The sequence below is a fragment of the Gymnoscopelus microlampas genome (genome assembly GCF_963454915.1).
Source record: "Gymnoscopelus microlampas genome assembly, chromosome: 20".
Classification (NCBI taxonomy): domain Eukaryota; kingdom Metazoa; phylum Chordata; class Actinopteri; order Myctophiformes; family Myctophidae; genus Gymnoscopelus; species Gymnoscopelus microlampas.
The window spans coordinates 19,931,549-19,944,790 of record NC_139957.1 but is presented as its reverse complement, the minus strand read 5'-3'; the positions used below and the strand labels follow the sequence as shown (position 1 = coordinate 19,944,790).

Below are 13,242 nucleotides of genomic sequence, written 5' to 3'. Positions count from 1 at the left end.
TTTGTGTGTGTGTGTGTGTGTGTGTGTGTGTGTGTGTGTGTGTGTGTGTGTGTGTGTGTGTGTGTGTGTGTGTGTGTGTGTGTGTGTGTGTGTGTGTGTGTGTGTGTGTGTGTGTGTGTGTGTGTGTGTGTGTACATGCAGGCACACAGCCACACACACACAGTCATGGTACAATGCACATCTGTAGGCGGGTGTGTGTGTGTGTGTGTTTATGACTGTGTGTGCGCATGTATATATTTATACAGTATATGTGTGTGCATGAGGAGGTGGTGTAAATATCTGTCAAACCACATAGAAAACTGAAAACTGCTTTCAAGAAGTGAGAATGAAGTTGGTGTCAGTCACCCACATTGCCTGGAGGAAACAGATGCTGGCGAAGCCAAACTGTAATGCTATGTGGAAACTTTGTTGTGTCTTTAATTGGGCTTGGTTATGATGAGACAACGGGCATTTAAGTACACGGTTATTCATCACACACAGACAAACGGGACCAACTGACAGTGGCGATGACGCAGGGGCAATTTTGTACGCTGTTATTTTGATTCACAGAGTCATTCAGCTTCAGTTACTCAACTTCCAAACAACAAAGGTGAACTTAACCTCAACCTAAACAGGCTGCATTGCCTCCCTTCAAGTTCCATGTATTGTAATGAGCCCTTCATCTGGGAAGTTTCAGCCACGGCGCATCTTGCGTAGAAAACCCAAAAGTTGAGGAAACACAAAGTGTAGTTAAGTGTCTCAATTAGTGCACGAATGAGAAAGAAGCCTAAATACAGCGCAGGTGTTGGGACCCCAACACCTGACCCCAATCCGCCCCTTTCCTCAGCCAATGATGTCGCGCGAGAGATACTGTACGAGACGTGAATCGCTAAGTGGTTTCGGTGCTTAAGAGTGTTGAGAGAGTGACTCACTCGACCAAGTGGACCCAGAAATCCAAGTTAACAACAGTGTCAGGTTTTGCGCTGGTGAACATCATCGCTCTCATCATCACCCCTCCCCAGGTTTCCACAGGGCCCGGCCTGGCCCTGGTCCGGTCCAGCTCATCGTGACAAAGCCACAACCTGACCATTAGGGATGAACTCAAACCAGCGCTTAGTGAGAGTTGAGTGGCTTCATGTTTGTTTTCCTGTCACTCCTCGGAGTGGAAAGGGTGTGTTTTCACAACCTGTCAGACAGCCATCTCCCTCTGCCTTGTTCTGAAGCCTGCTCCTCACCTCTCTGTCTCTCTTTCTCTCAACCCATATGTGTTTCCCCCCCCCCCCCTTCCCTTTCTTTCGCAGGTCAAGGGTTGCCACTTAGCCCCGGAGGAAGAAAAGCACATGTGACATTGGATCCTGGCAGAGCTAATGGCCATGACTTGGTAAGTTGTGTGTCACAGCCTGGCTGAGGCTGAGGAAAGATAATGGGCCAGGAGAGTGACTGGGTTAAACCCACAGGATCAGGGAGGGGCCAAGCCTGTTGTCTTTACTGATCTGCAATCAGTCTCACTTCTGACACAACACGGTCAAAGACCCAGAAAGATAAAAGCTGCCATTAAATCAGATAGGTTAGGTAGGAAAAACTACAGGGCTGGGAGGTAATAGATCACATGTGAAAAGATTATAGTAATAAGATTGCAAAAATGGCAATGTAATCTTACTGTAAAATCACAGTAATCATATGACTCAAACACAATATGGAAAATTACTTGTTGGATTGCTTCTAAACACGAATAAGAGAAAATATATTCTGATTCTAAAGATAGTTACCATGAAGTGCATAATGGCTGTCAATGTAAATATGGAAAAACTAAACGATAAAAATAGAGTCAACATTTTGTTTTTCTTAAACAGCTTATTTTATAGATTAGTACCCTTTAATTATCATTCAGAACACATTAATAGAGTTTAATGTTGAATAATTCTACCATTTAGTTTTATTTTTTTTACCATTTAGCCGGTAGTCGGTAACCTGCGCATCTCCAAGCTTTGCGAGATGCGTTAACGAGCTCATAATAGTAAGGGAGCAAAGGGGATTTGAAGGGGGATGAGAGGGCCCCTTGTTAACACAAATTATGAAACCCATCCCCATAATTAACTGTAGAACACTAGGTATTTGGCAAAACAACACTTTAACCCCCCCACAATCCCCCTTGTCAAACTATGAACAAATGAACATTTTGAACAACCACATAGGAAGTGAGCACAGACAGAGAAGATAAAGGTCTATTTACACTGTACATAAGTGCTGAGCATTTGTTTATAAGTGAGAGGGGCACTCAGCTTGGGCATGCAGGGTGGCCTTGTGGTTATATAGCTTGTGATGTAACAGAAATATCCTACGTTCAATCCCCATAATACCTAGTGTGTCCATCAACACCCATGCAGCTTGTCGGTGTCCTTAAGCAAGACACCAACCACCTCACTCATTGTTGAGTTCTTCTGGATAAAAGACATCAGCAAACCTCTACAGTAAATGTCATTTACTGAGTATTTGTTTGTCAGGGCCCAGGGTTCGCTGCGTGCCATGTTTTTGTTAGTTTTTTTTTCGTGCAGGAGAGATGTTTCGACCCGGTCCTCGTCTGCTTACAAGTTCTATGGTTCTAATTAGGGTTGCTATGCTCGGGCATGTGTGGCTTGAAAAGGTCAATCGTCCCCACCTGCATCTCCAGTGACAGAACTGCCTGTGGATAGCCTCTAACCTACCACAATCATTCATTCTTGACCCTGGTCCTCGTTTAGTCATCTATTATCCCCTCCCACATCACTTGTCACCTCACCTGTGTGCGCGTGCGTGCGCGCACACGCACACGCACACGCACACACACACACACACACACAGAGTTACACACCTATCTACATGCTTTACCTCATTCAGACACACATGCACAAATACAAATACGTGTGCATGCACACTGCAATTTCCCTGATACATGATCCCAGCTGTGAGCAGAGATAAGAGAAATAGCACAGTTAGCAGTTAGCATATGCAGCACTATTTGCTCACCCCTTTCTCAAACAAAGAGGTAAACCTACCACTGATAGGACAATTTCAAAGTCTACTCACCGTACCGCTCTTACTCAACCGTCAATAGGTACTTAAAGGCGAACAAGGCTTTGCATTGGCTGCATACTGCACCCTTTTCTTCTTTTTTTTTTACATTGTTCTGTGGTGCGGATTAAAAGAAAGAACCATATTGGAACTTGTTCTCGTTCTGTTTGCATATGTTTTTTCCTTTTCTCATTTCCATTTTAGTGGTATCGGAAAGTCACCTGCAGAAAGAAGGCAAGTGATGCAATAATGGAAGTTTTTCTTTTACTTTTTACCTTATGTCAAGAGAGCATATCAGACCCGCGACACCTCCGTCATCCCTCAGATCGATCTGTCTTTGAAAGTTTAAGAAACCCACTTCCTGGTACACATTTAAGATACCTCTACATGACCCACACACACAAACAGGAAACATCCCTCTTTCATCTTGCGCACGCTGCATACGCTTTTAGTTCTTCTGATAGGGTGCAGCCGGAAAGAATGGTTTTAGTGAGCGGCTGAGCATGCACACAAGCTGTGTTCACCTGGTTCAGAAACATCAAAATGGAGTTGGATGTAGGGTGAGCTAGACTAGCAACAGAGACTTTATCTCGCAACTCTGCTCTTTTGACGGCTCCTGCCCCTTTCAGAGCATGTCATAAGCACGGGTTCAGGGAGGATAAGAAGAGTACAACTCTTTTAAGCTTTGCTGAAACATGAAGGTCTCAACTTTCAACTTTCACACCTTGGCTCATTTTGCGTTATTACATGAACACCTACACAGCAAAATCCTCAGTATCAGGAAACCTTAATGTTTGGTGGGCAGGTCCCCTGGGTGACCCTATCAGCATGCAGAGCGTTACTCAAAGGCACGCTTAGGTCTTTGGGCCGGGCTTTGGGCCTTAAAGTAAATGCAGGCCCTCAGCAGGATAGCACACAGTCGGGTGGCCTTGTTTCCCAGCCTGTTCAGAGGATTGAGGGGGGTGGGGAGACTCAGGAACAAGACAATCCATCAGAGCCAGTGCTCTGAAATAGAGCAACAAGGAGGCCTCCACGGGTCAACTGACTGGGGTCAGCACACACCATTGTATGGACAGGAGGGAGTTCCTGCTCTGGCTCCTCTTTGCAATCTGAGAGAATATAAACACGGACAGACGGAAGTGTACGGGAAATCGAGTCGAAGCAGAAGCAGTGCGTGTGTGCTGAGTGCAGTCTCTGTGTGTATGTGTGCCGTGTAGTGTATTGTTACTGAAATCAAATGCCGCTTTACCCCATCTTTATCATAACAGTATCATACTATTCATGGACTGGTGACTGCGGTTCTTGCCCTGAGAGGTTCTCCTTCGTATTGAAGGTTGATGATTGTTAAAAGCATTATAAAGATGACAGGCATCACTAGAGAAGTAGTTTGAGTAGTTTGACAGGTATCTGGGCACTGATCATCTTGCCATTCATGCCAAGTATTTTGATTAACAGACATTCTAATTTAACCAACATTACAAAGGGTCAGAAGAAAAGTGAAGAGTGCAATGGCCAAAGTAATCATACACGTAGTTATGAAAGTTGATAGCTTCTTGATAAAGAAATTTGAGCCAGGCAGAAACTGTTATTCTCCAATGCCAACTTTACCCCTGTGCCACCTGGACACCAAAAGGTCATTTTTTTTTGTGTACTCCTGATGAATAAAAGTATGATACAGAGTCATTGATCTGGTCACGACCTCAGTGAGCCTTTTTTGTGTGTAATCACACTAGTTCAATCAGAGTTGGATCATCTGTAGGTCAATAGCCCTACAGGTCTCTCCATGGCTCACCAATCACCTACCACCTCACTGATACTCCCATAGTGCTCTTTGCTTGCGCAGCTGGGGCTTTTCTACACACATGCACGTGATTATGGCACATTCATCACTTCAGGTTGATAACATCGATGCGGTCATATTAAGTAGAGCCTGAGTGAAACTTAGTATGACATAATGCACAGTGCAGTACATTTTATTATTATTTATTTTATAAAATAAATTGTTATATGTAAGTTGTAATTAGTTTCTTTACTTGTATTTTTACAGTGTTGCCCCAAAAGGGCCAGCCATCTAGAACACAGCTTAGGTTTTTCCGATGACAATCGCCCGCTGGCGATTGCCATTGGATGTCCCTTCATGGGATATTGCCTGTAGGAGTTGCCAGCCTGGCATAGCCTCCCCAACCTGGCTTCCCTCCCTCAAAATAGGCCATTTTTTGTTTGCTCAGCCAAGCCGGATGCACTCTGGTGGATCAGCTCACCTCTGCTTAGCTCAAGTTAGCACATTGCTAACTTGAGCTGATTTATACACTTGCTGATTCATTAATAAACTACTCACAGATTTGCTATCCATAACTACAGATTGTACAGTGAAGCATGTCCCCCCCGTACGTAAGGTTATATAAGAAGAATTAGTTTATTTCCCAAGTGAAACTTCCTCGTATAGTAAAGACATCAACCACTGCAGTGAAACGCCCTACAAGGACAGTCTCCATTACAGGTCCATTTACCTATACTCTCAGAATCAAAGCTGCAATGCGTAACATTACGGTCTACCTGAGATTCAAACCCTGGTCTCCTGAATGTGACCATATTTCTACTGCTCAGAGGCAATCCCCACTTGGATGGAGATATTGCACTTATGAGTTTCAGGCAGTAGCGGTCGTCAACCAGAGGGCGTTCTACCTGACACTACATTTCTCAAAGGAAGAGTAGGGAGTCCACCTCCAACCACTACAGATGTGCTAGTTATATTGTATTAACATGCTCTACCACACATAAAATGGCATTTTATTGATTAAAATAAGTTGCGGATTGCAGCTTCAAATTGACACTGAGGATTTTACTGTTACCCCTTTCCCGCCTTAATCACTTGGGTTATATGTGTGATTGGTGTAATCATCCCCTGCCACAATCAAACTATTTTCAAACTTTCTTATATGTGGCTGGATAGAAGGTCTGACTCCATGTCAGATGAATGACTGAGCAAACGCACTCATCGGATGATTTGGAAATTGGCATCTTAAGTTGTGAATAGTATCTGTGTGTAGATCAGTACACTGTTTAATTAGAACCCACACACATTTGACTTATCTACACACATCTGGTTCTAGTACACAGAACTGGCACAATATATAAATCATATAGAGAATCATGTTGTATTGGAATGTAAAAGGCGTTGATCCATACTTGATGCATGGAAAATGTGTCATGTGTTGAGAATGTGTATTCAGGAGTTCCATGCACTACACAGTATCAATGTGTCCAGGATTTTACGGTGTACAGTACACAGGCACACTTCGAAACTATATAACTCACACTGATGGACTTTTCCAAAATATGGGGTTTATTGATTTTAACTGCAATCAATACTTACAAAAAGAGAAAGTTTGTTTTTAATATAAACTCACAGAAATTACTGTAGTGAAGAAAAAAAAAAACATGGCTGGAAAAATACATTCAACAGTTTACTTTCTTTGTGTCAAATCAGTTCACCTCTTTTCAACAAAGCGTACGAGGCAACATGGAACATGTGACTTTAAAATGTCCTCCATTATAATATAAAAAGGCAGACAAAGCCTTAGCTACCTGGAATGTATTCAGAAGAGGCACTTCAAATGGTTCAGGGAGGGGAGGGGGGGCAAACAAGTGCATCAAACAACCAATCAAAGAACAATATCCTTTCCTCAACCCATTTGGTCACAGCTATTGCTTGTAATAACAATCTGGGTATCCATGTAAGAATGTTATTGACAGGAGGCATTTTATTAGCCCATTAAGACCGGGAGAAGCATCTGTGTCATTTTTAGATTTGAGCAAAAAGCATTATTTTACACTTTGGCTATTCAAAAATAGCAGATATACAAGCTCGCTATGAGCTTGTAGATCTGCTATTTTTTTTTTATCGTGAAAGTGTGTGCAAATCTTTGAATATATACATTTTTAAAGCAAACGTTTTAACTCAAATCTTTGCTTCTAGGACCCCCTGGAACAAAATATTTTGAGATGGGGGTCCGCGGCCAAATACATATAATTTTGGGTGTCCTTGACATGAAAAAGATTGAGCACCACTGATATAGAAACATACGTTTTTCAGAATACTGTTGGGATTTAGGAGACATGTAGTATCGGCTTCAGGTCTTAATGGGTTAAATTAAACAAAAAAACAGACCACTCTTTGAACTCAGAACGTCCTAAACCAGTGATGTGAGCGTGCTCATGGCGATCCTCATCACATGTAGCACCTCTTTACTTGTGATAACAGAATCATAGTGCTGACAGAAAGAGAGCCCTTTCTTTTTCAGAGTGAAGAGATATCTGAACGAAGTGAAACAAAAAGCGGTTGTATTAAAAAGGTCACAACAGTTATGTACTGCTACTGTCTAGCTGGTGAGGACTGTGGACAGGATAGCCTAGGAATGAATACAAGCAGATCTAGTTTGTGAAAGTAATTGCAGTCCAATGAAAGGGAGAAACAAAACGAAAACAAAAAATCTACAATAAATAATCAAAACGCAAAACATCTTTTTTTGCATTTTTTTGCTTTAAATTAAGTTTCATTTTGACAAAGTGTAGTTGCAAAACAAAAAGTCATCGTAGTACAATATATTAAACTGTGAAAAAAGGAAACTGACAAAAACGTCTTCACAATCTTTAGATTAATATGGAAGATCATAATTTAACATAAAAGAAAATATATTCTATTGTTCATTATCCAGATAAATACAAAACAAAATTAACAAAAAAAAATGCATATGATCACCAATAAATATGTTTTTGATAAGTTAAATAAGCAGTGACAAGCAAACCTTCTGTCTGGAAAGTTTTTCAAACAATAATAATAACCGTAATAATAATAATAATAACATTAATAAAAAATAATTATCGAAGCAAAAAAAGGGATGTAATGAGTACAGTGCTCCAGAGAGCAAGTTCTAACGAGAGAGAGGTGGGGAGGTAAAGTTAAGGATAGCTTGGAGATTCCGATCTTATCAAGTTGTAGGATGTACAACTTCACCATGAGAATGCTGGGAATTCCCCACTGTCTGTGGATCGGCATTAACGAGGGGGGCGTGGCTGAGAAGCCAGGCAGAGTCTTAGAAAAGGTTTAATAACCAGTTAGATATCAAGACTTCCTTCCACCTCCCTCCAACAAAAACAAAAAAACTGAAAAAGCCAGTGACCAGCAACAGGAGAACATTTCAGGAGGGGTAGGGGTGTGGGGCAAAACCATCTTCCAGTTCAAAGTCCTTCCTGCAGACTCCCTCAGTCCACATTACATAAGATGAGGCTTGAGAAAGAATTGTTACCAGGGGGCAACGAGAAGGACCCAAAAACAAACAGTAGTCCATTTACCCTTAACACATGCAGAAACCGCCCCCAGGCACTGTTTTTGTTACTTTTTTCCATTAAAACTATTCATATCGTTTCAGGGTTTTTGTTTTTAAATTTTTCTCTACTTTTAGCTCAGTCTGTAAAAAAAACAAAAGAAAACAGCTGCGGTTGATCTACAGATACATTAGTGAGCACCCTCTAGCTAGCTCGGAGAAGGGGGGGGGGGGGGGAGTGGTATCATCAGGGGGTGGAGGGGAGGTGGGGTTAGTGCAACGCACTCCCTATTCCATGGCCACTTGTGTTGCTACACATTCAAGAACAAGTAAAAAGGAAAACAAAAAAAATAACAAGTGGCACCTGGCAAAACAGTCACATGATGCTCTCACATCGTTCTCATTGTTCAACTTCCTCTCCTTTTTGGCACTATGACACATGGTTGAGGGGGGGGCTTCTATTAAAACTTGCCGCGATGATTACCAGGGGGTGAAAACGTGATTTAGATAAGAGTTCCCTTAATTGACTACACATCCTCTATTATCTAGGAACTAATACGGTGTCTTGCATAAGGGAAGGAGAGAGGAGTGGGGGGGTCAGAGGTAGAGGGAAGTGCCGCGTTCTCTTTGTGTCACGTGACTTTAAAGGCGCCTGTGGACATGTGTGGTCTAGTCGTCGGAAATGGAGAGGCGGCTGAAGATAGGAAGGCGGCGGGTGGTATCCAGGGTGGGGGACTCGGAGCCACTCAGGCTGCCTCCGGAGCTGCTCTGGTAGCCGTCCTGGTCTGACAAAGAGTCGGGCGGGCTGGACGGAGACTCGAACATCTGAGGCGACTCCAGCATGGGCCTGAAGAAGTATGGGGTGCTCGTCGGTGAAGGGGGCGCTGGGGTGCCAGGCTCTGTGCCTGCCGGGCAAGCACCGAGGCTGGGCCCGAACAGGCTTGCCAGCTCCTGGCTGGAGTAGGTGAAAGGGTTGCTGCTGGGCCACTCGGGGACCTCGTCAGGGAAAAACATGGGCGGTGGGGTTACGGAGGTGGGGCTGTCTCTCAGACCACCCGAGCTGGAGAAACCGGCGAAGCTGTAGCTGTGCTGCAGCCGGGGCCGCTCCATCTTGTTGCAGGAGGATGAGGAGAGAGGAGAGGAGGGCGGCGGGGGTCCACGGCGCTCCTCTGCGTTGTGGATGAAGTGGCAGCGGGGCCCGTAGGGGCAGAAGCCGATGGTGTGGAAGGTGCGACACAGCTCTGTTTTGTATTTGGGATGGCGGCTCAGGCTTCGCAGTTCATGGATGCCATGAGCAAACTGGCATTTGTCTCCATACTTGCAGGCGCCGTTCTCCTCGAAGGGCCTGCACAACTCAGTCTTATAGCGGCTGGAGTTCACCTGGCCGTTCCCACTGCCGGCGCTGGTTGGACTGGCAGGCCCCAGGCACTTGTGTAAGAGCCGCTCACCCGTCTCAGAGAAGGAGCGATCTCGCAGCCGGTTCTCCTTGTTGTTGTTGCTGATGTTGCCAACCCCTGAGATGAGGGCGGAGTGGTCCGCAGCCTTCAAGGTGTTCAGGAATTGGTTCTGGTTGAACTTTGTGCTGCTGACTGAGTGCCGTCGCTGGTACACCCCTCCCACCGAGGGAGTCCCCACCGCCTTCCTGTCCAGCAGGGCTCCGGTGGGGCTGGAGATGGGCACACTCGTGCCAGTGCAAGGGACAGACATGGGATGGGGGGCGCCCAGGTTGTTGTTGTTGTAGTTGAGCAATTTGTTGTTCTGCAGAGAGAATAAACACATTATTAGTTTGGGGAAAGCAATGTGATCTATTCAAATGGCAGGCAATGAGCATCGGGTTTCATCTAGGGATGGCAGGTTTGGGATATGAAAAGAGAAACATCCATAGGTTCCTTTTGCATGACCGTGTTCTTTTTGGCTCTAAATACACAAGCGGATACAGGCCTATAGAACAGCAGCTGGTTTGGCAAGTTGCCCTGGTGTGGAATGTATGCCTGCTTAGTAAATGGAGCAGGGAAGCGTCAGTGGAGCGCGGCTGGTAGTGGTTACAAAGAAGCTGCCATCATTCGAACATAATGAAAGTGCATTAGCAGCAAGGCATCCTACAGAATTACAATGTATAGTAATAGTACTGAGCGTGATTTCAATACACCTCCAAGCTGGTGGGTGGGTTAGCCAATCCTCAAAATGACTTTTATAACACCACTGGGCTGCAAGCCTATACGTAATTGAATAACTATTAAAAAGGGATGTGATAGGAAATAAATACTATTATTTTATCAAATGTCCACAAACCAAATGTGCATGTGGCTGCAGTAACTTTTAAATAGTGAACAACTCTTGTCTCGTGGTCGGGTGCTGTTACGCTAATCAAAAACGTTTTGCATAATACTTGTTTACTATCAAACTATCATTGAAGCAATCCTCTTGGAATATGAAGAGCACAGAACTCTTAACTCTGATTCAAGTGGAAATCCAGTAGAGCGTTGCCTTCAATACGGGCATGAGGTTGCTTTGTGTCTCAACTAATACAATAATTAGTATAAATACAAAAACAAGTATTTTAACTTAAAGCAAATTTGTTCCACGTAATGATAGCGTTATTACTAGCAAAGTCACGGCTCAAAACCACAGTCAATGTGCCAAAATGACTAATGACAGCCACACAAATCCCTATTTGATGTGGCAGACAGTGGCACATGATACATCAAATTGAGCGACTTCAACCATTCCGCCAACACTAGTTTGTTTGATTGAATACTTTATTAACAGTTTGCAAAAAAAGCAAAGAAAGTACAGTTCTATACAAAAGGATGCTAAAAGGATTAAACCCAAGAAAGCACTATGGCTTGTTTCCATTGGGGTCCTGTGTATTCAGTTAATCGAAAGTGAACTAGTTAACAACGCTATAGACAGGCAGCAAAACAACAAATGTCACCAAATAAAGAGTCAAGAGAGAAAAGAACGTAATCAAAACAAGTCCAAGTTGCGCGCACATAGGCGCGCCTCAGCACAGACAGACAGACAGACAGGGCCCGAAGCATGCAGCCATCATTCCACTACAGCAGCAGTGTTGCCATGTCGGCTTATTATAAGCTACTTTGGGCTTATTTTTCTGTAAAAGTTGCTTGTAAATATTGGTGGTTGCAATGCAGTGTAGTTGCAATTTTTTGGATTTTTTTTTTTTAAACCAGTGGTTCTCAAATATTTTCATAAAGAAGTTGTGCCAAGGGAGCATTTTGTGTTAGAATGTCTCACAAAAACAATCCACATAGAGTTAACAGATCTACAAGCTCACAACGCATCGCGACGCATTGTGAGCTTGAAGATCTGCTATTTTCATGATGCATAGAGGTCTAAAGTGCTCAAGTGACTTGCTTCTTTTGGGCTCGTTTTCCTAGACCCGGTTGCTTATTTCTCTCACAACACCTGGCGACACTGTTAGCGCAGCTGCTAGCGCACAGGGCTAACTAACAGTGGTGTGGTTTGAAGTAACCGAAGTAGTGATGCGGCGCTAAGAAGGAAAAGTTTTCAAACTAACCTTGTTCATGACTTGTTCGAAGTCGAAGAAAGGCGACGACACCACGGCTGTGGTCATCTTTGCAGCGACCAAAATCTAATCAAACCAACGGTGTGTATAAAAAAAAAAAAGTTGAGTTGTTGGGAGATAAAGTTGCTGCTGCAGGTCCTTGGTTGTGTTTGTTCTGATTTTGCCCCTGCAGATCAGAACACCCCCTCTCTCTCTGCTCTCTGCAACCAGCCCCGAACATTAACCTTTATAATCCGCTGCAGGAGGAGCTTCTCCAGACTCTGGGGGCGTTCACTAACTTTTTTCTATTTTATCTTCCTTCGGGGACACTAAACTTGTTGCCAGGTTTTGAGAGAGAAACACGCAACCTGTTGGTCTAGGAAAACGTACCCCAAAAGAAGCAATATGAGCACTTTAAACCTGCAACAGTGTATAAATACATTGGCTATTTTCAAAAAATCTTGAACATTTTAACACAAATCTAGTTCCCTGGCAATGCTGGCATATAATGTTTTCAGATGGGGGTGTATGTGGACAAATACATTTGGGGGTCCTTGACATGAAAATGTTTAAGAACCACTGGTTTAAACAACTTTAGGAAACAAGCCCAAATAGCAACTACACTTTAGAAACAAGCCCCAAAAACCGCAACCCGCCGCAACTAGCAATATTTACAAGCGACTTTACAGAAAAACAAGCCCAAAGTCGCTTGTAATAAGCCAACATGGCAACACTGGACTAAACTTGCATTGGTTGCCAGTTTGTTTGAGAGATGACTACAGTGTTGTACGCAGGATGCATGCAAAACAGTTCTAGCCTTTTTTATTTCAATCTGAACGCGGTGCCACCGAACAATGAGGAGAGCCCAGTTCTCTTCTCATCGCCACATTCCACTAACTAAAACTACTTAGTCGTACGACGGTGTTGCTTGGCGAAAATATAGCTGACTTACAAGCTCATTATGTATTAGTGTGCTTGTAGATCATATCTGCTATTTTGCTCAAGCCGCTATGGGGTATAAATCAGGTCTCAACTCACTGCAGTGCCTCTGCTGATTATGATAACAGATTATGATTTATTGCTCAAATACAATCACAGAATTGTATTTGAAAGTTATAAATTCATAAAGATTAATATAATGGTGATATGCCCAAGTTATTGTCCATACTTTCATGTCCACAAAACCAAGCATACTTGTATATACAAGCATAGTCTACTTTTAAATACCTCACAAATATAGAATTTGTCTTTGCCAAAAGTTTATTTCATAATACTGATTACCAACAACGTTTTTTCTGGAGGTTGCTTCTTAGACAGTCTGGTGTTGTTTACTGTGAGGCTTTACTATACTCTATCCCC

General features: G+C 43.3%; 1 protein-coding gene across 1 annotated transcript; it reads right to left on the bottom strand.

Annotated features, from left to right (window-relative positions):
• Nucleotides 1-6,355: 6,355 nt before the first annotated feature.
• Nucleotides 6,356-12,120, bottom strand: zfp36l1a (zinc finger protein 36, C3H type-like 1a). Its single transcript, XM_084045094.1, has 2 exons — nt 11,896-12,120; nt 6,356-10,115 (listed from the first exon to the last, which is right to left on the bottom strand). The coding sequence occupies exons 1-2, from the start codon at nt 11,950-11,952 to the stop codon at nt 9,027-9,029; spliced, it is 1,146 nt and encodes a 381-aa protein (XP_083901220.1). The 5' UTR covers nt 11,953-12,120; the 3' UTR covers nt 6,356-9,026.
• Nucleotides 12,121-13,242: the final 1,122 nt, after the last annotated feature.

Coding starts and splice junctions, on each gene's coding strand:
- zfp36l1a (XM_084045094.1), bottom strand. CDS start 11,952: ATGACCACAGCCGTGGTGTCGTCGCCTTTCTTCGACTTCGAACAAGTC. Junction 10,116..11,895: donor TCGAACAAGTCATGAACAAG/GTTAGTTTGAAA, acceptor TTCTCTCTGCAG/AACAACAAATTGCTCAACTA.